Genomic DNA, 27,659 nt, shown 5'->3' on the forward strand with positions numbered 1-27,659 from the left:
GTTGGGGCAGGGGATGCAGCTTTGGAGGCTACCTACTACAAGTCCTGAAAATACCCCATTAAAGCAGTTACTAAAGACAAAGTGATATATACGAGGGAATAGTACTCAGCCATCAAAAAGAATGAAAGTTTGCCATTTGCAACAACATGAGTGGAGCTAGAGGGTATTATGCTAAGCAAAATAATTCAGTCAGAGAAAGACAAATACCATATGATTTCACTCATATGTGGAATATAAGAAACAAAACAAATGAGCAAAGGAGGGGAAAAGGAGAGATAAATCAAGAAACAGACTCTTAAGTCCAGAGAACAAACTGAAGGTTATAGAGGGGAGGTGGGTGGGGGGATGGATGGAATAGATGATGGGGGTTAAGGAGAGCACTTGTGATGAGCACCAGATGTATGCAAGTGTTGAGTTGCCATATTGTACACTTGAAACTAATATTACGCTGTATGTTAACCAACTGGAATTTAAATAAAAACTTCAAAAAAATTTAAAAAATAAAAACAAAGTCATATTTTGGTGTCTGGTATTGGTTAAAATACCATTCACTGGCCAGAGCCGGTTGATGGTGCACTGTGACTTCAGTGGTCCAGGTGCATCTCTCTGAGCCTCAGGTTGCTCTTCTGTAGAATGGGGGCATCGGCCTTGAGGATGTTGGAGTGTCTCCATCCCTCACCTCCTCTGTCCCTCTGCGCCCGCAGGTACTCCTTCCAGGACGAGGAGGACATGTTCATGGTGGTGGACCTGCTCCTGGGCGGGGACCTGCGCTACCACCTGCAGCAGAACGTCCACTTCACCGAGGGGGCAGTGAAGCTGTACATTTGTGAGCTGGCGCTGGCCCTGGAGTACCTGCAGAGGTTCCATATCATCCACAGGTGACTGGGCTGCTGGAGGGGTGCCTGGGGACGGAGGCCCACTGGGCAGCAGCGCGTGGTGGGAGCAGTCCGCCGAGGCACAGGGCATTCTCTTGCTGACATCGTTAGAAGTGGCAGCACACAGAGCTGAGGAACGGCAGAACAACGCATTGCCTCTCCTACGTTCTCAGCAGACAGCCCGCTCCCTTGTCACCTGTGTCAGAGGGGGAACACCCCACTGCGGGGAGACGTGGCTGGCGGCTGACCTTGGCGTCTCTCTTCCAGCCTGACTTTGGGAGGCTGCAATGTTCTGTCCCTCCATTCTCAGGTTAGAAAGGTCATGTGGCATTAGTTGGGAGGGTGAGGGAATCTACTCTCTTCCTTTCCATACTTTGAAATTAGTGCTGTGTCTCGTGGAAGATCTCTCTCTCTCTTGGGAAGCTTCAGTGCTGGCCCTGGGCTTTGGTTATAAGCTCTGAATTTCTGCCTCTCCTTCCGGGCCTTTGCTTCTCCCCGCCGTGCACAGCCCTGCACTCCAACCAGGCAGGCAAAGTGAGTCTGTCTGCAGAGGCAGGAGGCCAGGGAGAGACTTTGGAAAGCTATGGTATCACGAACAAATTCTTCTTGCTCTTCCCAGCTAGCTAGAGGAGGGGGCTAGCGTGAGTGGCTCCAGATTTCTTCACCTGCGGTCTCGCACTGTGCCTAGCAGCTCTTCTTCTAACTTAGACCATTTCGGAAGACGTGGTAAAGAAAGTCTTGACTTTCTAGGTAAAGATGGTAGATTAGGTACAGTTTGTCCCTCCTGAAACCACAGTAAAGCGACAACAAGCATATATGAAAAATGACAAACTCCCAAGGATGGGGAAGACTAAAAAGGAGACTAGAGAAACATTGGGGGGGGGGTTCTGAAAGAAGAGGGAGAGCGGTGAATGATTAGTGTCCAAGAACATAAATTCCAGGCTGTCACTGGGGCGAGCGCTGATGGACGCCAAAGAATCCCCTAATGGTGCAGGAATTGGTAGTAATCAGCATCTTTGGAGGGAAGATGGTAGGTAAAAAAGAGGCTGAAGTAAGGTGAATTGTTTGAAAGCCTTTTAAGAAGTCCTGAGGACCCCAGAGCTGCTTGCCCACTGTGAATAACTCGATGGCTGAATAATCATCTGAGTAACTTCACCCAAGCAGAACACTAAGGTTTGCTCCCTAGAGATAGTACAATAGCGAGTGTCTGCGCTGAAGGACATCAAGCCTACTCGAGTTGGGGTGCTGTACTGAAAATAGTATACAAGCCAGATGCTAAAATACACAGCCTCTCCCCCTTCCAGCTGAACTCTGAGAGTGGTGCATTCAGGCCTTCCTCCAGGCAGGACACTGTGATTTCAGTGAGGATGTGACTTCAGTGGGGATAAGCCAAGGGCAAGAGACTGTGACATCATAGCTTCCCCACCACCCCTTAGCATGTAGTTCTCAGCCAACAAGCCCCACTCACTTGCTGGAAGCTGCCAACTAGTTTACTGACAACCAAGGGTTATCAGACATCCCAGGAAATCTTCCAGAAGAAACAGTGAGATTCAAACAATCAAATGGAAATGAGGGGAAAAAAATCTTGGAATAAACAGACACTATGCAAGGAGAAAAAAATATCCAAATAACTATGATCAGTATAAAGAGATTTTTGTGATTATAAAATGAGGAACACCATGTTTATTTAAAATTCAGAGAACAAACATCAGAGCTCTTATAAGTTAAAAATATGACAGTAGAAATGAAAAACTCAGAAGATGTATTAGAAGACAAAGTTGACATCCCTCATATAGTAAAACAGAAAGACGAAGAAAATATGAGAGAAGATATAAGAAAATGCCAGAACCAATCCTGTAATCCAAGCATCAGAAGAGAGAAAACTTAGCGGGAGAAATCATCAATGAATTAATTACAGAATGTCTCCAGGACCTGAAACACATGAATTTCCAGATTGAAGGGCTTACTAGAGATACAATGCAGAGACCAGAAACAGATACCTGTCAAAACAAACCAGATCCCATAAGCTTCCACAGAAGAGCAGCAGGCCATAAAGGCTGAGGAATCAGATTGTTTGGGGTTTGTCAGGCACTAGAAGGCAGTGGAGATGTGCTAGTCAGTCAAGTGTGAGGGTGCACGTTTTCACAAGTTCAAGGTCTCCAAAAAAACATGCCTCATGTTCACCTTTTCTCAAGTAACTATCAGGAAAGAAGTGGACTCCGTAAAAATGAAGGACTAAGTCATGAAGAAGGAAGAGATGGAAGATGGAGGTGGGGCTCTGGCAGAGGCGAGAGGCATAGGGAATCTCCAGGATGGTGATGAAGGGAGGTTCGAGGTTGTCGGCTCTGCCTATGGTGTAGGCCCTGACCAGTGCTGTCTGTGTGCATCAGAAGACCCTGGGACAGACTTCTTCAGGAAGCGTGGGCTGATGGCATTCTTGATGCATCTGGGTGCCTTGACAGGAAGTTCTTTAGCTGGTGAAGAATCTGAAGTTGAATAACTGAGAAGTTTAGAGAAAAAGCTCAGCAAAAAATGACAGACAGTTATTAACTCCAGGGAATGGAAGTGTTGTGCAGGATGTCATCCGTGTGTAGTACAGCTCACGACATGAACCAGCTCTGTATGGCATAATCATCATCATGGCAGCCCTGGAAGTCAGTCTAACCAAAAATATAACACTCCATTGGGGAATGGCAGAATGCGAGGATGAGCATGTCTCCTGGGGGTTTTGGGGAGGAAAGACGGCTACAGCCTCATCTTCCGCAGTGGGAGGCTGACGGAGGGAGCCTGAAATGCAAAAGTTAGCTCTGTCATTGAGAGAGAAGGTGCTAAACATACCAAAATTGTCACCTGAACGGGATGGAGAGGGAGAGATGGGGAGAAAGTGATAGGGGTTGTTGCTGTATTATAACAAAACTTGCAGAAGTATTGATCCTTTGAATTATATCCATGCATAATTATAATACAAATAACAAACACAACACAATGAATAAGAACAAGAAGGAAGAAGAGGAAGTTGTAGTTGGGATAGTAGTAGTATATAGTGGAAAAGGGGTTGTTTGGTGCAATGCAGAGAGTGTTCACTGAGGGCCCGTTGTTCATTCACTCAGTCACTCACCAGGCTTCGCACACAGCTGTTCTGGCTCTGGATTCTGTGTTTGCAAGCACTGTGGGATATTTGTTGAGGAAGGTCACCCCATGCCAGAGCTCTGTGGGCCAGCTGGGCTTTTTTGAAGGTGCTTAAAGGAGCAAGTTCTTTCCCAATCTGTTATACGAATGTCATTCATGAATTATCACAGCCATTTCTGCACTAGTGTGCAATAGATGACCAACTTGCCTAATTTCCCCCAGACACTGAGTCATGTGGACATGGGTGAGATGGATGAGCCAGGGATAGACCGGGCAGACAATGGAAATGTCCCAAGAGAGCGTGATGGTTGGAACCACTTTTTTACTTCAGCAAATGTTTTTAAGTCACTCGATGTGAGGTCATCTGTCCTCAGATTCTGGATCTAGAGAAAATAAGCTAGCCAACAATTTAAAATTTTTAAAAATCCACTAAATGGGATTGTCTCACTACTTCTAAAATGGTAGACTTGGCAGAGATTTGAGTCAGCTTTTTTCCCTCCCATATACTTCAATAAATCCCTTTTTCAATATGTTTGTGTGTTCAGACTTGAAATTATGTGTCTTACACACTGTGCATAAGGATATATGATAATGCTGTGCAACATGTTTTGTTAATCCAACAAATGAATTTATAAATCTCCCATTCCTTATGTGTCAGAACTCCCGATGCCATATTTCATACAAAGGAATGTTGCTTTTTTCAAAGTAGCCACACTCAAGGGGGCGCCTGGGTGATGTAGTCGGTTAAGCGTCTGACTCCTGGTTTCAGCTCGGGTCATGGTCTCAGGTCATGAGATTGAGCCCTGTGTCAGGCTCTGTGCTCATTGCTCTCTCTCTCCAAAATAAATAAATCTTAAAAAAAAAAAAAAAAGTATTGTATGGTGACTAATATAACATAATAAAATTAAATTAAATTAAATTAAAAAGTCTCTGCTGGGGCCCAAAGTCGTGTGCCACAGACATGAAGTTCCTTTGAAAGCTCATGTTTGATGTGAAAAATGTCTTGACATTTTTCATTCCACTCCATTATGTAGTCATGATTCTTTTGATACATAAGATCATACTTTACCTTTCATCAAGAAAAGAGGAAATGAACAATAATGGCTTCTTGGAGTCTCCTCGGTCTGTGGCAGATGCTGTTGCATAATGTTCATCTATTCGGGGAAAATGAGTTGATTTGAGGGAAGCTCGTGGCTCAGGGGAGGCCAGGCCACAAGGAACCCTCTTGCATTTTTAGATACAGTTCAGTCGCATAAATATGAGCCTATAAAGGGCAACCATTTATTCACTGTTTTGAACTGAGCATTGATCTAAATGCCAATCAGAGTGGGTTTGGGGCAGCATTTTCAAGCTTCTTTTGGAGAAAATTTTCACCAGTGGGGTTACTACTATCAGATTTTGCTTTGAAAATGCCTGAACCCCGCCAGGACGGTGTCTTTGACCCCCTTGGGAAGCGCTCTGACATGTTCTGTACTTTCCTGTGCTTCTGGCCCTGATTTTGCCTCACATGTAAATTAATGCACAGTCTCAAAGCTTCGTGGTCCCAGTGATGCCTCACCTCATCAGACCCACAGTTGTCCCTCCTTTGGAGGCAGGAGTCCCATCAGGTACAGGAGAAACCTCCCAGCTTGGCCTTGGAGTTGTGGGCTGTGAACATACTCAACCCTGACAAAACAGCTGCTTACTGTCAAATTTTTGTCAGGATTAATTTTTTTTTTTTTGTAACCTTTTTACTTCGGGAAAAACCTTTTTATCTTTAGGACCAATAATAGTTTAATCCTGCCGGTTTAACACTAGCAGTCTTCTTTCTTTACTTAGACTAGCCTTATCTATGCAGCAAGCAACCCTTTTGCTACAGATTATCTAAAGGTATACAAACTCTGATTTGTATAAAGTTTATCATTTTTCATCACTTTATTGAATACACTGAGAAAATAAAGAAGTGGATCCTTTTTTTATTTTTTATTTATTTATTTATTTTATTTTTTTGCTCTGGAGTATGGGGTTAAATCCAGGTCTTATTTTTTATTTTTTTTTTAAGATTTTATTTATTTATTGGACAGAGAGAGAGAGAGAAAGAGAGCACAAGCAGGGGGAGCTGCAGAGGGAGAAGGTGAAGTGGGGCCAAATGCGGGGCTCGATCCCAGGACCCTGGGATCACCACCTGAGCTGAAGGCAGAAACTTAACTGACTGAGCCACCAGGAGCCCCAGATCTTATTTTTTAATAAATAATATGTGTGTTACAAAGTTCCAAAGATTCAAAGGAATGTGTGTGAAAAATAAATGACAGTTCTCGCATTATTGTGAGCATTTTCACTGATTTGAAGCACATGCTCCAGACTTCCTCTTCTAGTTCACTATTTGTATTTGCCACGGACAATTTCATTTTGAAATGTTAACATGTAAAAAGGCACGTACCAATGAGATTTTTGACATTTTGTGTCTTTGGGTGGGAATGAGAACAGGAGTCCTTTCTAGGGCAGGGCTTGGAACTGAGCCTTGTTCATATGTACCTGCAGTTAGCACTAAAATGTAGTAGGTAGTCCCCATATTTGGAACATGTAATTGGAAGTTACAAAACAAAAATCAGCGTGCTTGTAGGATGCTACACCCATGATGACCATCAACATTTGCCGAGCGCTTTGCATGTGCCTGGCTCTGTTTTAAGTGCTTTGCAGGTGTGACTTCACCTGATCCCAACAGTCAACTGAAGTGGGTCCCATTATCGGCCCCATTTTACAGGTGAGACCACGGGGTCTCGTGGAGAAAAGTAACTACCCAGGAGCAAACAGTAGGTGGTCACCCCGAGTCACCAGCCCTCACTCTGTCTGTACTGGTGAACCATGGGAGCCTAGTCCCCTACTCATATTTACACATAGAATCTGTCCACTACCCAAGCTTTCAGGAAGGAAAAAATCATGTGACTAACTCTCATAGAAAAGCAAAATCCCTAGGCTTTTGCTTGCACATGCAAATAAAACTATATTTTAAGTGGCAATATTCAACCTCCTCCCTCCTTGAAGTTCTTGGCATTCCCTGACGAGTTGCTTATTTTCCTGTGGGTGGGGACAACACCAGTTTCCAGTTTGAGTTGTATGAACTGATGGAGATAGAATTTGTGCCCCTTGCTTGGAATGCTTGTGTGTTTATAGTTTTAAACAATTTTTTGTGGGTAAATAGACTCACTCTCTTATATTTATGCTTCCTGAATTCTGTAAAGATGAACGGTTTTAACTCCTGATAATTTGGGGAAATTGCCTATGTGCCTTTCCCAGGAAATTGCTTGCAGAATGAGGCTGGGATGATGATTTTCATTGGCCAATCCCAGCTAATTGGGAAATCAAATTTGTCTAAGCGGTAGGAGTAGAGACGGTGCCAAGTGTCAAAATACGGCTGGGCTGCTTATCTCAATGTCTTTGGCAGTGGGAGCTTGTCACTCATGTAATGGCAATGTAGGTAAAAGAAGGGAAGAGCCACGATTTTCCTAACCAGTGGCTTTGGTGGCTTTATTTGGGGAAGGGCAGTAAGTAGCCTGCCCTCCCTGGCTCCCAGTTTGGGTCTCATCTGATGAACAGTGGAATTTGTGAACAAACTAACCAAACCTCTGACCTAAACTCTCCAAGTGGTGGGACACAGGGAATGAGAGTGTGAGGGAGAGAAACCCAGACTCTGTTCCTGACAGTAGGGTGAGGGGTCAAGGGCACCCCATGTGTAGGCAGAGGCATGGCCCACCACTCACTGCTGTGAAGGCTGGTGTTGAGAGTTCTCATGTTGTGTTCCCAGTGCAGAGGACCTTGGGCAAGTCCATTACCGCTCTGATTTGAGTTTGCTTCTCTATTAACAAGAGGAGTGATCTGTGTCCACAGGACTCCTAGGGGATTGAATGATGTGGGGCTCACCTTAAACCCAGGGTGATCGCATCTCGAGTTACTTAATGTACTTACATCTTCAAAGACTCTATTGCTGAATAAGGTCACATTCGCAGATACCAGACTTAGAACTTGGACATATCTTTCAGGGGGTGCAGTGTAACCTACTGCAGTCACATTCAGCTCCAAGGCCGCTCCTGAATTAAGACTTCCCACTTCCTTGGGTGGTTTCTCTTTTGGGCATCGATATGAGTTCTGTTCATACTTCAATGAGGACTTTTCTCTGGTTCTTTATTGTGTACAGGACACCTGCTCCAGAAGATGCTTTCAGAATTATGTCTTCCCTAATTACCCATTATAGGTCCTGGCACACAGTAGGTATTTATAAATGTTTATGCCTTAAATGAGGGTTTGAGGCCCAAGGCATTGAAAGGATATGTCCTGCTAGTGAGTTCTTTCTGTCCTGGCAGGCTCTGAAGTAAATCAAATCTCAGGCTTACATTCATTGAGTTAGTAAGCATTTAATTGGCACTTACTGTGTTCCAGACAGCACAACAGAAGCCCGGATATAGGGGCACCTGGGTGGCTCGGTCGGTTGAGTGGTTGAAGGGTTGAGCGTCTTACTCTTGGTTTCGGCTCAGGTAGTGATCTCAGGGTCGTGGGCTCCAGCCCCGTGTCGGGCTCCACGCTCAGTGCAGAGTCTGCTTGTCCTTCTCCCTCCCCTCTGCTCCTCCCCTCACTCTCTCTCTCCCTCTAAAAATGAATAAGTAAAATTAAAAAAAAAAAAAGAAACCCTGATACATAAGTACGTGGTCCCTTTCTTCAAAACCCAAATGCTTCGTAAGTATGCACTGAGCACCTACTGTATGCCTGCCTCCTGACTCACAGTTGGGTTAGGGAGACGGACATATAATGACCATCTCAACCAATGTGGGAAGTGCTTGGTGAGAGCATGTTCAAAGCAGTGCAGAACACAGAGGAGCCAGGATAAAATTTGTCTCTAAGGATCAGCCAGGCTTTTGGGTCATTGATGATGGTATCTAGGCTGGGCTTTGCTTTTGGGAGGAAACGGGCATTTCCTAAAACAAAGCGCTCTAGAAAAATGTTCTCTGGGCAGTCTGAATCTTATTTGCTGGTGGCAGAAACTGTTAACAACCCTTTTGGAAAGATACTTGGGATTAAGAATCAAGTACTTTGTGAATATTCATACAATTTGACCCACTGATTTCACTTCTTGGAGTGTATGGTAAGGCTCCACTCTGGTCTGCATAAGAGGCTCTAAGTGTGAGGATATTTAGTACAGCACAGCTTATGATGACCGATAATCCTGAAATAACCCAAAGCAAAGAAATTGGCTTTGTAAACTTGTATACCTCCTTTTCAGAGACTTGAGACTATGTTACACCCATACGTATAACGCTTCCTATGAAAACTCTGCACTATTAAAAGCAGTTATTGTTATGATCTTGAGAGAAAATTATAGCTTATAAAATTGCATGACCTTGTAAACAAATGTCTTCTTATTGAACAGAAAAGACTCGAAGGAGATTTCTCCATGTGCTGGCATCGAAGGGAGATTCCACACAAATCCCTTTCCTTCTTTTCTCCATTTTGAAATTTTCCATAATGAGCACCTCATCCTTTCTAGTCAAGAAAATCAAAATGTAAATAACTTTCTCCCTAAAGGGAAGGTGTTTCTCAAACATGGACTTTATTTTTTGTTAGTTTTATTTTTTAACACACCAATGTTTTATTTATGTATACATTAATAATCATATGTATAATTAAAAATACAGTGTAACTTTTTTCTATAGATATTAGTGTATTATTAATGCTGATTTAAATTATCTTATGTTTCATATATATATATGTTTTTGCAGTTCTTTGTTGAAAACTACATAATAGGGGAGAGAGAGTAACTTGGAAGAAAAGCAGATACATTCGATAAAAATTCAGAGCTATAGAAATTACTTTAATATCATACTAAATTTTGGCACTTTGCACTTGAACTCAGCTCTATTCTGTGTCATGTCTATCAGACATGAGCATTAGATTGGACTGCCCAGTTTGGAGTCCTGATGCGACCACTTGTGCTAGCTGTGAGAGCTCAGAAAAGTTCATCTCATCATGCCTCAGTTTTGTCACTTTCAAAATGGGCTTATGTGGATATGGAATAAATGATCCATGTTGAGCTCCTGGCACAGTGCCTGCCTAGCACCCTCCAAGCCTTTGGTGAGATCCATAATAAAACAATAGTGACCAGCAAGCCTAGTATAAAAATGATAAGACCTATTTTTATAGGTCTAAATGTCTTCCCGATCCTTCCCTGCCACCACTGTGCCAAGAGTAACCTGCTGGTTCTCATCAGGTCCAAGAGGGACCACAGCAGTACCTCTTCATTACTGTGGTATTGGGGTCACAGCAACTAGAAAGAAATCCTCAGGTGGAAAAAAATGGAAGACATGCAGAAGTGTCATTTAGGGTGGAAATTCCAATACAATTTCAGGAGTAACTTCGTTATTTCCAGGCACAGAGTTAGGTCTCCATTCTGTTATAGGCCAGCATTTTGAAAATCTATGGCTTCATGATGATATAAAAGTGAGATACAAGAGAATCCAATTTATCCTTTCAAGGGACTCTTCCATCTCCTGGGTGTAAATTGCTCCTGCAATTGGGCAGAGAGTGTTTATGTTAGATAATAAATTTTAGAAATAAGGACTCGGGTCTCAACTTAACGTCAGAGAAACTGGAATGAAATCTGGGAGCAGAATATGAAAGCAGAAAACAAACCTCCAAATGGATCCAATAAATTAGAGGCTGTTCTACAGAAGATGTTCAAAACCAAGACGATGAATGCAGTGTCAGGAAATCGGGTCAGCATTTTTGGAAACGTCAGCACGCGGCAAAAACACGAAGATTATCTGAAGCTTTGTTCCCGTGCTGTTCCCCACTGCTCTGAATGCCTTCCCCGACTAGTCTCCTTCATTCATTCATCAGTCAATAAACAATACCGGAGAAGGGTCAAAGCTTGGGCATTAAGGACAGAAATGTTAAGACAGCAAAACTCTACCCTCAAGAAGCCTCAGTCTTATGGGAGGAGCACGTTGGTTATTGGTAATAATAGCATATTTGGGCCCTGAAAACCATGTGCCAGGATGGATGTATGCATGTATGCGTGTATGTATGTATACAAACACACACATATATACACATATACATACATGTAGTCACACAGTTGCCAGTGTGTGTATCTTATTACAGTTCAGTGTAGTCCCGCTCTCCTTTTGCAAGGGAGGAAAAAACAGGGCTGGGAAGGATATGAATCATAAGAGAGGTAAGTGGGAACACAATACTCGGAGGGTTCTGAGAAGGGACAGGTTGCATATGCTTTATGCCTTGCTTGGGCTTACGGAGGAGATGGGCTTTGAAGTCTGAATGGCATTTTAACAACAGGGACACATGGTGGAGAGCATGTTTCCAGGAAGATTTGATACAAGAAAGGGGTTGCCTTACTCCTCTCTCCTTTTGCAGGACCTTGAATGCAAGATTATGAAATGTGAATTCTATCTTGTGACAGTTGCCACAAGGATTGTTGAAATAATTCCTTATGGGCACATGGGGGTTGAGATAAGGAAAGAAGAGAGGAAGGTGGTGTAGAGTTTCCATATTTGCAGGCTGGTGCTATGTACTGTGGCACTCCGCATTACTCCCTTGTGCTGGACCTGACAACCTGTGCAATCTTCATAGGTATTGATTCGTTCATTCAGTCACTCATTCATTCGTCTGTCCATCCTTCTCTCTATCCATCCATCCATCTACCCATCCATCATGCATCCATACATCCACCTGTCCATCTATCCATCCATGCATGCATGCATCCATCCACTCAGTAGTGACTTACCAAGTACCTACATCATGTTGGGCTGTGGATGCAGCAGTGAACAGTGCACCTGACCTGATCAATTTTCTGCCTTCTTGGTGCATGCTTTCTAATGGACAGAGTCAGACAACAAACAAACAATATGTATGTAATATGTCAGAGGATGACAAGTGCTGTCAAATTCTGTGGCAATGTGGAGTGAACCACGGGGGTGGGGGAGTCTGGCTTGTTTCTGCTTTACGGGGATTAGCCAGAGAAAGACCTCTCTGATCCAGAGACATGTGAGCAGGGAGCTGGAGGAAGTGAGGGGTGAGATGTGGCAATCCTGGGGCACCCTGCTGAGGCAGCAGCATGGAGACCCTGAGATGGGAGTGTTCTTGGTGTGTCTCAGGAACAGCGAGGAGACCGACATGACTGGAGCAGTGTGAGCACCAGGGAGAGTGGTGGAGGTGAGGCCAGGGGGAGAGGTGAAACAGAGGGTAATAGGGATTTATCGGCTTCAGTTTTTATCCTGAGAGAGTGGAAAGCTATTGCTGGGCTTTCAGCAGAGCAGTGACATGATTTGATCTATGCTTTCAATAGAGGTGGGCGTTGGCTGTTCTGCACAGGATCATTCTGGCTGCTGTGTGGGAGATGGGCTGGCGGGGGGCAGCCTTCCCTGCTACAGAGGAAGAGAATAGAGAAACATTTTGATGGAGGCTCAGATAACCTGTCCTCATACCTCTGTTGGCCAAACCAACCACAGTTCAGTTACCTGGAAAGAGAGACTCAAAGAACACTTGTGTGTCCATTTGACAAATTCTGCTTCGAGATGCCAGATCCAGTGCTGTGTTCTGGGGTAACGGAACTGGAGCAGGACCACGCCAGTCCTCAAAGTACTTCATGCCCAGTGCAGGGAAGATCCATATGCTCACAAATTACAGTAAAACAAGGCAGAGAGCTCCACATGCTTTGCAAGATGAAACCCTAATTTGGGGGCAATGTCCCTGTGGGCCCACCCTGGGGAGGGGGTGCCAGGTGAAGTCCCACAAGCCTTTGTGCAATAGGAGGGGTGTGTGCTCTGCTGTGAGGGGCTGGCTGTCTTCTGATAATGGTAGCTGTCGTGTGAGGGAGGGCAGTTGGTCCATGTTGTAGCATATGTTGCAATTTCCTTTTTTTTTTCTTTTTTTTAAGGCTGAATAATATCCCATTATATATCCCATTTTGTTTTGGACATTTCGTTTGCTTCCACCTTTTGGCTATTGTGAATAATGCTGCTATGAACAATTTGGCGGGGGGGGAGATACACCCAGAAGTAGAATTGCTGGATTATAGGGTAATTCTATTTTTAATTTTTTGAGAAACCATGTGGGCTAGAGTTTTCTAATGAAGAGCTTCACTACTGGACTAAAGGATTCAGGCTTTCTTCTGTAGTCCATGGGGAGATGAATAGTGCCCTCGAGGAAGATGCATGCAACAGCCACACACATCAGACATTTGAAGAGACAGAGGTTTAGGTCAGGGAGGCCCATGGGGACATGGCTACAAATGTTAAAGTCATGTGATACTTACGTAAAAGGAAAACATGAAACCAGTTTTTTCAAGTTGCAGGATACTAGCCATTAGAATGAACCTCTGGTACTCACGCCAATGAGATGCTTCTTTTCACCACCATGGAAGGCACGTGCAAATTGTTAAATGTTTTGATGCAGGAACCAAATTTTTCTCTACAGCAGTAAACAAACGTTCTTTTAACACAAGAGATTTCATCACCATCAAGATATATGGGGCACTGTTATTATTTTTGGAAGAGCAATAAAAATTGTATATTGCAGGAGGAACTTTCAGAGCTGAAAGCAGAAATTTTACATGTATTCCTTGACTTCAGGTTGGCATCGCAGTCAGTGAAGCCCCAGGAATCGAATGAATGAATTTAAGCCCTGATGCACTCATGATCTCTTTGCAAATTGGCAGCTACTCTCATCGTGGGAACCACCCCTCTCCAAATCTCCTCTCTTACTCCCATGTTCACTGAGGTTCAAAATCCTGGTTCACCTTTCTGCCTCCAACCATTACCATCATTCGCTTGGACTAATTCGTCGACCTGTATGAGCAGGTCAGGATGTGGGCAGAAAATAGAAACCACCTTGAGTATCTCACACAGAGGGAACTTAGTACAGAGAGTTAGTGACATAGATGTATTTCTTCTATATTGAGGAGCAAATGGATGAGGCAACACGGAGATTAGCAGCAGCAAGAAGATGCATACCCTGGAGCTGAAGGGCCACAGGGGCAGGGGAGTGGGGAAGATGCTGTCATGGAGCTCTGGAGCCAGGTCTCTACAGCAACTGGACCCTCAGAGGACCTGGTTAGTGAGAGTTGGAGCTAGGCAGTACCATAGAGGCAGGGACTGTGTGCCACATGCCGAAATGACAACACAGAAAGAGGCAGCCCTGCCAGGGTCACTGCCCAGAGAGATATCCTGGCTTCTCCCCAACTCCCACTCTCCAGTCTTCCACACCACCAGGCAGATTTCCCTAGAACATTGTTTTTATGATGTCACTTCCAACTCAAGTATTGTCTTCTCCATGATGGCTACCATGACTTCGGAGGGAAGCACACTGGAGCTCCGTGTTTCACCCTCTCTGCCACTAGAGTATCTTGTACAGACCTCCACTATCACGTGACCATCCTTGTAGTTGGTTGATGTCTTTCTCCCACTTGGTTTCTGTCCCCACAAGCTTGGAACCATGTTTGCATTATTAGTGTAGCCCCTAACACAGTGCCTGACTACCAAGAATGTGTGACTGATGACCATGGACTGCCTTAATAAGATTATACATGTTTTTCCACCAAAAAAAAAAAAAAAAACCACTAGAACTGATAAATGAACCCAATAAAGTCACAAGTTACAAAATTAATATATCGAAATGTATTGCATTTCTATACACTAAAATAAATTAGTAGCAGAAAGAGAAATTAAGAAAACAATCTCATTTACAATTACACCAAAAATAATAAAATATAAAAATAATGAAATAAACTTAAGCAAGGAGATGAAAGACCTGTACTCTGAAAACTATAGAACATTGATGAAAGAAATTGAAGATGACACAAATAAATGGACATTCCCTGCTCATGGATTGGAAGAACCAATTAATATTAAAATGTTTATACTACCCAAAGCAATCTACAGTTTTAATGCAGTCCCTATCAAAATACCATAGCGTTTTTCACAGAATTAGAACAAATAATCCTAAAATTTGTATAGACCCACAGAAGACCCTGAATAATCCAAGCAATCTTAAAAAAGAGTAACAAAGGTGGAGGTATCGTAATCCTCAATTTCAAGATAGACTACAAAGCTATAGTAATCAAAACAGTATGGTACTGGCACAAAAATAGACACATAGATCAATGGAAGAGGATAGAGAGGCCCAGGAATAGATCCACAATTATATGGTCAATTAATCTATGACAAAGGAGGCAAGAATATACAGTGGAGGGAAAGACAGTTCCTTTAACAAATGGTGCTGGGAAAACTAAGGCTACTTGCAAAAGAATGAAAGTGGACCGCTTTCTTACACCATGCACAAAAATAAACTTAAAATGGATCAAAGACCTAAATGTGAGACCTGAAACCATAAAAATTCTAGAAGAAAACATAGGCAATCATTTCTTTGACATCGGCCATAGAAACATTTTCCTAGATAGGTCTCCTGAGGCAAGGGAAACATAAGCAAAATTAAGCTACTGGTGCTATACCAAAATAAAAAAGCTTTTCCACAGTGAAGAAAACCATGAACAAAACAAAAAGGCAATCTACTGAATGGGAGAAGATATTTGCAAGTGATAGACCCAATAAGGGGTTAATACCCAAAATATATTCAGAACTTATAACTGAACACCAAAGCAAACAAATAATTTGGATAAAAAATGGATAGAGGACCTGGATAGACATTTTTTCAAAGAAGACATACAAATGGCCAACAGACACATGAAAAGATGCTCAACATCTGTAATCATCAGGGAAATGCAAATGAAAACCACAATGAGATACCACCTCACACCTGTCAAAATGGCGAAAATCAAAAACACAAGAATTAACAAGTATTAGCAAGGTTGTGAAGAAGCCTGGTGCGCTGTTGGTGGGAATGTAAATTGGTGCAGCCACTGTGGAAAACAGTATGGAGATTCCTCAAAAATTTAAAAATAGAATTACCATATGATCCAGTAATTTCACAACTGAGTTTACCCAAAGAAAAAGAAGAAAGCACTAATTCAAAAAGATATAGGCACCCCTATATTTATTGCAGCATTATTTACAATAGCCAAGATATGGAAGCAGCCAAAGTGTTCATCAGTAGATGAATGGATGAAGAAGATGTGGTGTATATATACAATGGAATATTACTCAGCTATAAAAAATTAACGAAATCTTGCCATTTGCGGGATGCCTGGGTGGCTCATTTGGTTAAGTGTCTGCCTTGGGCTCAGGTCATGGTCTCAGGGTCCTGGGATTGAGCCCTGCATCAGGCTCCCTGCTCACCAGGAAGTCTGCTTCTCTTTCTCCCTCTGCCCCTCCCCCAACTCGTGCTCACTCTCTCGCTGTCTCTCTCAAATAAATAAAATCTTAAATTAAAAAAATCTTGCCATTTGCAACAGCATGGACAGACCTTGAGGGTATAATGAATAGTGAAATAAAATAAGTCAGAGAAAGACAAATACCATATGATTTCACACATATATGGAATCTAAGAAACAAAACAAAGGAAAAAAAGAGACAGACAAAAAAAAAAAAAAACCAGACTCTTAAATACAAAAAACAAACTAGTGGTTACCAGAAGGGGGGTGGGGGGGATTGGTGAAGAAGGTGAAGGGGATGAAGAGTACACTTACCATGATGAGCACGGAGAAATGTATAGAATTGTTGAATCATTATATTGTACACATGAAACTAATGTGACACTTTATGTTAACTATACTTGGATTTAAAAATATACATCTTTTATATAAACACATACTTTACATAACTGTTTGATAGTTTGAAATTTAGCTTTAGAGAGTCTTGTCTTATTTCATATAATTCAATCCACAATTCTTTAGCTTGGGCTACTTGTTATGGTTCCACTTATTTTGTAGAAGAGGAAAACAGAGGTTCAGAGACAGGCTACGACTCGTCAAGGCCACAGGGTCAGCCAGGGCTGGAAGCAGGTCCTGCCGCTTGCATGCTGGCTCAGAGTCCAAGGCCTCGGTGATGTGTCTCTTGTGGGTTCGGGCAGCCTTTCCATGTTAAAGACATACTCCAGCCTTGGTTCTCGCTCAGATTCTGTGCCTGGCGTAACCTCTTGCCTCCTTTAGAAATTATAAGGTTTATCAAAGGTTGAGGCTTTTAGGCCAACACAGAATGACTTCTAGGTCAGGGCTACGAAGAAGAAACCATCCAGAGCAAAGATGCTGCAGTAGGCCGGTTAGATGTGCAGAAAAGCACTGGGCCAACCTCTCTCTTGTGACTGTTCCTTTGCTTCCTTTATTGATCGATGTGCTCAGTAATTGTGACACATGTTCCGTCACCTCTGAAGCTCTTGAGGTATGAGAGACATTCCTTTGAAGTGTTTACTCCATTATTTAGCATAGAAAAATTTCAGTATTTGTTGCTAATTGAATAATCTTAGTTACTGAAGAGAAAAACTGCCTCCTGGCATAATTCAGAAATTAATCAGTTTCGAAATAGGCATCCTTCTTTCTCTACCCCCACTCAGTAAGTGGAAGTTCTTACAATATTTGCATGAACGAATGAATGAAAGATACCCTGACTCATCCCCCTGCTGGAGATGTCTTTTTAAAACAAAATAGGACTGTATCACTTTGCTTCTCAAAATCACTCACCAACTCCCCATTGCCTTCAGAGTAAAAAGCCTGAATGCCTTATCACTGTCATTACGATTCAACCCTTGATTCTTATTTTGCCACTAGTCCCATTAAGCTGCTAAGGTATGGCAATTTGTCAAAGCTGTTTTGATGAATTCACAGTAATAGAAGCCCAAATCCAACCAGTTTGAGAAAAAAGGAAATTTGATTTAAAAAATCTGGAGGTTCAGCATATTTGATATTGTTGAGGCTCAGTCTCAGAGAGAGAGAGAGGGAGAGAGAGAGAGCTCTTGATTTGTAGGTCTCTGCCAACTTCATTTGGCAAATTGGCTCTTTTCAGGGGGCCAGAACATGGCTATCAAAACCCCACACTGCCATTTGCCCAGCTGGACCACCACAGTGAAAGTGGGTCTTCTCTTTCACCAAATTCATATATCAATCCCAGAAAAGTTTCTGATAGTTCTGCTTGAGTATTATGACTATCCCAGAGAAACCTCTGATTGGTTGTGCTCAAGTCACATGACTATCTCTCAATAATTCCTGTAGCCAGAGGGATGGAATATTCTAATTCAGCCAACTTGAGCCATGCATCCACTCCTCTGAGTTCCATGGCAGCCCCTCTGGGACCACAGTGAGAGGGGAGGCGGTTCCCCGAAGGAACCAGAGAAGATTCAGGAAGCTGTGCTAAGCCAAAAACACGTGGTACTCTAGTCCACACCTACACATAGACTTTTAGGACTCCACATGCTCACAGTATTCTCTCAGCCCAAATGCCTCTCTTCTATGAACTCTTCCTGGAAAAAAAAAATACTGCCTCCTCTGGGAAGCCTTCCCAAATTCTTCTGAACAGCATAGTTACTTCCCACTTCTGTGTTTACACCGAACTTTTGCATATTTCTTTCATAGAAATGACTTATTTACATATATGCCTCCTCCACCAGACTGTGGGTTTAGTTTGAACCCTTTTATGTAGCTTGCTCCCTTCAGGGTATACCACAGTGCCTGGCATGAAGTAGGTTCTAGATACATCTAGAAAGAGTGAATGAATTGAACAATAAGAGCCTCTAAGATTTCTCTCAATTAAACCCTAAATATAACCTATTTTCATTCTTATTTTAAAATTCCTTATGTGTCTGCACCATTCATCTTGTTCATCTGCATTCTTAAAAAGCTGCATACAAAATTACATTCTATTTTATATAGTGAAATTAGATGCTGGGCTGGAGAAGAGATCTTCATGTTTGAAAACCTTCCACCTCATCAACTGCATGAAAATACAGAGAATTTCTATTGAGGGTGCCAGCAGGTGGTATTCTTAATGTTTTAACACACATGTTCCTTGGGAGTATTAGAAAGGTAACTTGGGAGCTTGTCTTCAATGTTGATATTACCCATTTTTCAAAAGAGACTGATTAGTGAGTCACTGGGGAAGAGGAAGTTATTAAGAGTGAGGGAGTATGAGTGTGTGTGTGTGTGTGCCTGTGTGTGTATGTGTGTGTATGTGTGCTCACTGAAAGGTATGTTGCTGCACATCAGACCTCTAATGGCATGGGATTTCAAAGGGCAGCGTTAGATGTCTTGATTGAGAGCTTGCAACGCTGCAATATGCATGCTCATCCCTGTTTACTGATGTGTGTTAAGACTTTATGGGCAACTCACAGTTGTACTGACATGGACGTATTCTCCTGCTGTGTATTTATTTCTGTAAGATGTATGCATACCCCAAATCTACTTCCAGAGGAGCCTGGGGGACTGATAAATGGAAAGAGAACATGAGAGGCCATGAGCAGGGGATGCAGCCTCAGGGGCTGAACTCAGTGGTGCACTCCAAGGAAAACTGCTTCAATCCCGAGCCTTGATCCAGTTCTCTTCCTCAAAATGGGGACAGTACTGGTAACCCCATGGTTGCTGTGAGGATTAAAGAGATAACGTTCGCACGGGCCAAGGCTGGGGCTTGTCCTGCCAGTCATTTGGTCCAGCTGTCGAGTGTCCACACCTCTTACCTTCCTGAAGGCTTTGACAGGCAGATAAAGTAAAGCAGAGTGAAGTATTTTGTAAATAAAACTGAGTCTGGAGGCTGTCCTTCCAGTCTCTCACTGAGTCATAGGAACAAGTTCATCAATCTCTTCAGCCCTTATTTCCCTCATCTTTAAAGTGGGGTGAGTATATGTCAGTCCCGGCTGGTGGTGGAAAGGAGGGGAAACAATGCATGAGAAGATGTTCAGCGCCTGGGAGGTGCCAAAGCATTGTGTGCGGGGAAAGGAGACTCGCACGTCAGTCCCACTAAAGGGGACAAGAGGTGCGACTGGCCCCGTCCCCTGGTGCAGGTGACAAATCAAATGGCATTAGTCATACCTGATTTCCTGGTGGCCTCTTGTAGTGTTGTTGTGCTTTTTTTTTTTTTAAAGATTTTATTTATTTGTCAGAGAGAGAGAGAGAGTGCACAAGCAGGGAGAGCGGCAGGCAGAGGGAGAAGCAGACACCCCTCTGAGCAGGGAGCCTGATGGGGGGCTTGATCCCAGGACCCCGGGATCATGACCTGAGCCAAAGGCAGATGCTTAGCCAACTGAGCCACCCAGGCATCTCCTCTTGTAGTGTTTTGCATTGAGTAGAAGCCCCTGGCATTTCACACAGATGGACTTGGGTCCAGATCCCGCCCATGCCTTTGTTGGAGTTGATGCCAGTTTCCTGGACTATGGAGTTTGGAAGGCAGATTGCAATGAGCAATATGGAGAGTGCCCCTGGTGCACCATAGGGGTCTAGTAACTGTGTCACATGTGCCATCTCGTTAATCCTCATGCCCACCAGGTCTTTTGGGCATTAGTGCCACTCCTCTCCCATGAGAAGCCATGAGCATGGAGGCTCAGGGAGAGTAAATAGCTTGTGGGAGGTGATGAGGCTAATTTAAGTGGTGGAAGGAGTTTAAGCCCTTATCTGCCGATTTCAGTGCAGGGACACTGCCCTTCCCCTTCACTCCACGTTTAGATTGTAATTTCAGAAGAAAAAAAAGGAAAACACCCTTATCATCTGGAAATTATTCACATTTCTCCCTAGAACTAAACTAAAAAGAGAAATGTAACATGTGGGCTTTTTATAAGACATTGAAGATGCTTTTTTGTCAATGACCATTGAAAGGCCCAAGATTCAGAAATGCTCCAAGGAAGCTCCAGGATAGCTCTTTATGCCTTTCCATTTGTCCAATGGAAGATGCTTACGTTGTGTGGTCCCAGAGGCCAGAAGTGGAACAAGAAGGTGAACATGGCAAGGGGCTGGTTGGATTCTCCATCACATAAAGAAGGATTTGGAGCTGTCCAGCCCTGTGCCCAACAGCCTCACCAGGCAGTAGGTATGTAGTTGGCTTTCACTGACCCCATTTCAGTGGGGGCTGCAGGACCACAGTAGGATGCTGGAGAGAGGGTGCATGCAGGGATAGAGCACTGGGCCGGAGGGCTGGCAGCCCCCTTGCACCAATGGTGAAATGCCTGCTGACTTGTCCATACCCACACACTTTAGCCCCATGAGGCTGCTGCATTTGGCCAAGTACAAGTCAACTTTAGGAGCGAAACGTGAGCATAGCCAGTTTCTTATGTTATCTCTGCTTATTGGGCTATTTAAATCAAATAGTTTTTATTGTTCTCGAATCCTTCCCCATTTGTGCTATGGCGAATGTCCTTTCTCTGTTGGATAGCAGATTCCATTTGGGGCAAATTCCATTACATCCCAGGAAAGGTTGACAACTGAAGTCCAATCTAGAGTTGAAAACTCTAATCTTATATAAGATTCAGAGCTGTGCCCTCCCCAGACACTGCAGCTGTGGCTAAAGGACACCCAGGTGGGAAGGGGCTTAGCTGCTCTGTTCGTTGTTTTCCCTCCCTCCCCTGGAATGTGAGTGTAGGGAGAAGGGTCTGCCTCTGACATACCCACCCCCAATTCCTCTCTCTCCTGGGTCTCCAGTGTGTTGGATCAAAGAAGATGAAAAGAAACTTATATAACCAACCATGTTCATTCTTTTGCTGTTGACTGACCGGCCACTGACTCTCTATCTTACTAGTAATAACAGCAGACTCACCACTGGTTGGTTCTGGTTCGAAGGGCCTTGCATTTGATGACTCACTTAATCCTCACAATCTCCCCTGAGCTAGATCTATTATTATTCCCAGTTACAAATAAGGAACTCAGGCAAGAGGCCCAGTAACATGCCCAAAGTCAAACAGGGGGTAGCCCAGGCAATCTTGGTGACAGGTGACATTGTCTCTCATGGGACATGAGTGAGTTCTTAGAGCGCCTGGAAGGGATTCCCTGACGTGGGAGTTTTAGAGCACACCTTTCTCCTTCCACTGCTGCTCAGTTCCTGTCCTCAGAAGAACATCCCAAAACTCGATGCTGGTATCCCCTTGCCTGGGGGCATGCCACAGGAGACTCATGCATGCTTACTGTGCCAGTGGCTGGGGGTAGGGGAAGGACACTGCCCTAGTGCTGTCCTCCTCCTCTTCCCTGCTGTGACAAAGATGGTGAATGGCCCATGGTATAGAACCAAAGCTGGGCATGTCACCTGTCTCCCTGCATTAGCTGTGATTACGTGACTGGATGCCAGCCAACCATGATACATAAGCAGAAATATCAAAAGGCATCTTCCAGGATTCTTAAGACCCAGATGACACTCTGCCTGTTCTTGCACCTTTCCTCCCTCTTACTGCTTGGATGGAGACATGCTGCCTGGAGCTCCGTCCTAGGGGGTAGAAATCCACACCCTAAGCATGATGACAGAGTGGGGAGCTGGAAGGAACCTGGTTCCCCAAAGACTTCATGGTGCCCAGCTACTGTGCCAGCTCTGCATTGCCTACCTCTGGATTTCTGCAGGGGAGACAATTTTTTTTTGCCGTAATTATCTACAGGCCAAACCTAAATCTGGCTAATCTATGTCCCTCGATGTTACTCTTTCTTCTCCTCCTCAGATCAGCACAGGGGCAGACAGCAGGCCAACTGCTGGGCAGATGTGCAGCCAGCAGAGAGAATGCCATTCATCAGTCCTGCAGGCAGCTCTCCTCTCTACTTGTGGGTCTCTCAGCCCCTCTCTTGGCTTCAGAGGTGGGGGGCACAGCTGGCATGTTGTGCTTGATGACTCCCGCTCTCTGCTCTCTCTGGTTGCTTTATGTGAAGGTTTGGTGAAAGGCCAATGGCTATTGGTGATCAGACCAATTGTGCCAACCCTTGGCAAGTCCACTCCTTAGACCCAGTGGCCAGTTCTCAGGCAGCATGAAGATCTCAATCCAGATCACATCAGGGGCATTCCCCGGATATGGGCCAAGATTAATTGCCTATGTAGCTGTGAACCAGCACATTAAGTAGGATTTTGTTAAGCATTTCACTGGTGGTGGTTCTTCTGGACGTCTTCTCCCTCACTCGGGTACTCTCTTGGCTGACTCAGCACCTGCCACATGGGAGGCATGCCATGTTTTTGGAAGAATGAACAAATGAATGAATGAACCCTTTGGAAACCCCTCAGAGAGAATTAAATCCTAAAGAGTGACTGGAGACATCTGTGGGATGAGGAGAGTGAGTCAGAGATCTGTTTACACTTCTGGGGTGAGAAACCACCTTTTATTCAAGCAAAAGGGACCCTGAAACTCAAGTCCAGAGTTCAGTGTGTGCAAACAGCTTCAGAGCTTGGATTCCTACATGAAGAGGCAGGTGCCACAGAGCAAAGTCACTGGGATGGCTGCCATAGAACCTGGATGGGAGCCCTGGAGACACCACTTACTGGCCATGGGACCTCAGGTGAGGTGTTCGCCTCTGTGAAAGAATAGATTGTCCTGACACTTGTGAAAACGGTAAAGAAGACTCTATTCAGATCTATTGCAAGGGGCCAAGGCAATAGAGAAGAAAGATTGGACTTAACTCCAAATACAGCAAGGACAAGTGGGGACTTCTAGCCAAGGAGCAGAATGGAAGATCAGGGATGAAAATGTACTAAGAGGAGACCTTACACACAGAGAGATTCTGTCTAAACTGACTCAACAGGATTCTCACTGAAGGCAGAAAAGCATGATCAGGTATCAGAAGTGAGAGGGGAAGAGTTTTATCAGATATCAAGGATGGGGGTCTTGATAAACTGGCTCAGCAGAATTCTTGCTGAAATAGGACTCCACAAACCACAGACAGGGCCCCAGGACAAGGTCTGGTCCAAAAGGGGGTTCAGAGGAGCCCGTCAAGATGAGAGTCTTTGTCACCCTTGGGCTGACCCTTGTCTATGGCCTCCACATGGCTGCTGTGAAGATACCACGAGGTGGGGCAGCAGATGGGAAAGAGGAGGCTGGATTCCAGCCCTTAGGTCAGAGGGGCTTTGTTATAACGACTGAGCCCCACCATTGTGCCATGAAAGCAGTCATAGACTGTATGTCAGCTAGTGGATGTGACTGCATTCCAATAAACCTTTATTTGCAAAAAACAGAATTTTTGCCCCAAAACGTAGGTTGATGACCCCATCTAGAGAGGGAGGGGAGCCTTTCTAATTAATACAAAAGTGCTATATAGGCCAGTGGTGCAGTGTTCATAGGGCCTTTACTCTATTCCCCCACGTTATCATTACTATTAATATTTATTTCATAATCCAGTACTAACATATGTATAGGATCAATCACTTTACAAACCCATTTGGAATAACGTGGATATAAATTTTTTGGAACACATTTTCTGTGTGACCTTCCCAAGATTCTGATCTATGGGACTTGGGACAGGGAGAGCAGGGAGGGGCGGTGTCCCAAGAGGTGACAGTACCCCATAGGGATGGGAGCATCTCCATGCAGAACACAGATAGGCGATAATAGAGATCTGCTCCCGGGGCCACAAGCCACTTCTCCCTGTCCCTGCAAACAGGCCAAGAGATGGGCTGAACGTACTTTCACTGCACTCACCCTTGCAGACAGGGAAGCAGATAGAGCAGATGGCCCAGAATGAGAGCACAATAAAATCAGTCCACAGTTGACTGGCCCCACTGAAGAGAGGTGAGCGCTAGTGGTCAGAAGGGCTTACATTTGAGGATGGAAGACAAAGAACTGGGGACCAGCGTAGCCAGCATGAGACGGGAAATGCGGAAGCAAAGGGTGGGGGTGCCAATCCTGGTGCATTTCTGGCCAATAAGCAAGGCAGGAGCAGTAGCTTTTTGAAACTGCCACAGGCCTGGTCCCCGCAACCCCAGCCCCCAGGTTCGTGCCACCTGCCTTCAGCCAGGTTGTGCGTGGACTTGGTTAATTTGCTGAAAACACCATGGTGCTGTTCATTCTTTTCGCAGGAGCCTTGAAGCTTTGGGCAGGTGAAGACTCAAGGCATCTCGCTCCCCTGAGCTCTCCTTCACATTTGAGACATTGTCATTGCTATTTTATATTGGCATCCTACCGAGGGAATTGTCATTAATCTAATGTTTCATCCTATGCTAGACCAAAAAATTCAGAATGTTTAAATGGGAGAGGATGACAGCTCTGCTCTCATCTTTTCTGGGTCAGTGGACTATTTAATAAGGTTTCAGCTTCATCCCTATCATTGCAATAATAACTGCATCTACACACTTTGAGCTCAAGACTCCAGCAGGAGAAAGGAGATTCTATCAGACTAATATTACAGCTCTTCCTCTCTGCCACACATCTGTATTTCTTTCCTGAATTCAGATTGATTTTTGCAGGGCTTTTCATGCTCCAGAGCATGAAAGCTGAGTTTTCTGCAATGAGCCCAATAAAGTTTAAGATTGGGTTCAACACAGTTGAGCTCCTCAAGATATAAGACCCACAGTGCACATGGTTGAGTCCTCATTTCACTCACCTAAGGTCAACAGAGATGAACTGAATGCTGACTAGGAGACCAGCATTTCGTTCATGCCAGCTGGGAGATGTGATTAGAATAGGGGTCAGCCTGTGGGGCCAGGACTTTCTAGGTGGGGAAGCTTTGGAGCTCTAACTTGAAGCATCAGAAGGAGTCACCCAGAAGAGAGAGAAGGAAGATGAGGTCTCCATTTATGAGTACTCCTGAGTATAGCTTGCCCATCTGTCTCAGGCAGGGCTCCCAGAGAAACAGAGCCAATATATATACATGTAACTGGCTCACATGATTAAAGAGGTGGGCAAGGCCTCCCATCTGCAGGGTTAGTCCTCAAGCTGGACAGCCAGGAGAGCCAGTGGTATGGTTACCGTCCAGAGGTCAGCAGGCTCAACACCCAGGAAAAGGTGATATTTCAGTTCAAGTTCGAAGGCAGTCAAGCCGAAGACAGTTCTCTCTTAAAAGGGGAGCACCCTTCTTGCTGTATTCGGGCTTCCAACTGATTGGAAGAGGCTCACCCACACTGGGGAGGGCAATCTGATTTGCTCAGTCCACTGATTCAAATGTTACTGTCTTCCAAAAACATCCTCATGCGCACACTCAGAATATTTTACCAAATATTTGGGCATCCTGCGGCCCAGTCAAGTTGACCCATAAAATTAACCATTTCAGGCCCTAAACCCAATGAATAGTGTCCTTATGAGAGACAGATCAAGTTACACAGAGACACAGGGGAGAGAAGGCCGTGAAGAGAGAGGCAGGGAGTGCAGTGATGCAGCCCACAAACCAGCCATCACTGGAGCCACCGGAAGCTGGAAGAGACAAGGAAGGAGGGTTCCTTGTCTCCCTCAGCCTGGTCCTGCTGATACCCATTGCCGCCGCTGGAGGTCCTGCTCTCGGCTTTTTCTTTGTTAAAGGATGGTTTGCAGGTGTCCAGTGTTAGAGAGACTCGAGATCCAACTGAAGAAACATTTTGACCTAATTAGAAGGGCTGAATGAAGATTTGTAGAGAATAACTTCCTCATCTTGTGATCCAGTGTAACGGAACGAGGTCATGTGTGCTCCCTAAAGTCACCACCCTTGGCCTGCGGTCCCCATGGCCTCGCTTGTTGGACATCCGGGGGACGCTAGCCCAGCCTGCACTCCCTGCCCGCAGCACTCTGCGCCCACATGGGGCCTTCTGCCCTTGCAGACCATTTATCTGCAGTCCCGCAGGACACCCCTCCCTCCCTCACCATGAGTGTGTGCACACCCCTTTCCTCGCACTTCCTCCCCAGGAAGGAAAGACACCTTTCTGCTTCGGCCCCCTCTCTTTCTGGAACTCCTATGGTATGGGTGTTGGACTTGCTAGAATGATCCCCTGTGCTTCTCTCTTTTCACCTTATTTTCTGTCTCCAGGAATTTTTATGCTACTCTCTGGGACGTGTCCTTGAGTTCATCTTCCGAACCTGTCTATTGGTTCATTTTGCCGTTCTCCGACCAGAGCTCCTCTCACTCTCCGATTGTTCCTTTTCCGTAGCATCTTGTGTTTTATGGGCGCAATATCTTCTTCTCTCTCTCTGAGGATATTTGTCACGGCTATTTCCAAGTTTCCTCTTCCCTACATTTTCTTCTGTGTCCTCTGAGGGCCTTTGATCCATTTATTTAGGTCTTTGCCTTTCATTTTGAAGGTTTTCCTCAAATGGCTACAGGCCATTGGCAAGCGTTCCCTGCTAATGAAGGGGGGAGCCCTGAAATGCTGGCGGCAGGGTGTGGCTGGGAGGGCCCCACCATGGAGCACAGACAGGTGCCTCCCTGGGATGTCAGGCAGCAGCGGGCCATGACGGGGTCTGCAGGTGTCCCCTGAGGACCTTCACAGTCTCACGAATGGCGCTCACCTTGGCCTGGCTGCTGAGGATGTGGATGCAGGGCAGAAGGGAATAGGGACTGGGAACACTTTGTGATTCAGACCATCTGTCCCCCTCCCTCTTTTCAGCCCTGTCCCCCCAGCACCCTTTTCTGTGTGCAGACATGGCCGGGGATAGCTCTTTGGACGCAGAGTCAACGACCCAGCCTCCAGGGCCACCCATCCTAGTGCTCGCTGGTCCTCTGCTGGCTGGAGATTCTCCCGGTTCTGTGGGGTGACCGGCTTGTTGGGCTCTGCACTGGGAACCCTGACACCAGAGCTTCCTCCAGAACACCAGGTCGGCTCCTCTGCCTGCTTTAGCTTTTTGAACATGTGATGACAGAGTTCGTCTTCTGGTATG

The 27,659-nt window shown here is 44.8% G+C and overlaps 1 protein-coding gene across 2 annotated transcripts in view; it reads left to right on the forward strand.

Annotated features, from left to right (window-relative positions):
• Nucleotides 1-438: 438 nt before the first annotated feature.
• The window catches only part of STK32B (serine/threonine kinase 32B), a 119,055-nt gene continuing 91,834 nt past the window's right edge, over nt 439-27,659 (forward strand). For both annotated transcript variants that reach the window (XM_081812645.1, XM_081812646.1), the window contains exon 1: nt 439-878. In XM_081812645.1, coding sequence (XP_081668771.1) covers nt 634-878 — 245 coding nt within the window. In that variant the 5' untranslated portion in view covers nt 439-633. The remainder of the gene's footprint in view (nt 879-27,659) is intronic.

Source organism: Leptonychotes weddellii, chromosome 2 (genome assembly GCF_054177405.1).
Source record: "Leptonychotes weddellii isolate Sample4059 chromosome 2, ASM5417740v2, whole genome shotgun sequence".
NCBI classification, from domain to species: domain Eukaryota; kingdom Metazoa; phylum Chordata; class Mammalia; order Carnivora; family Phocidae; genus Leptonychotes; species Leptonychotes weddellii.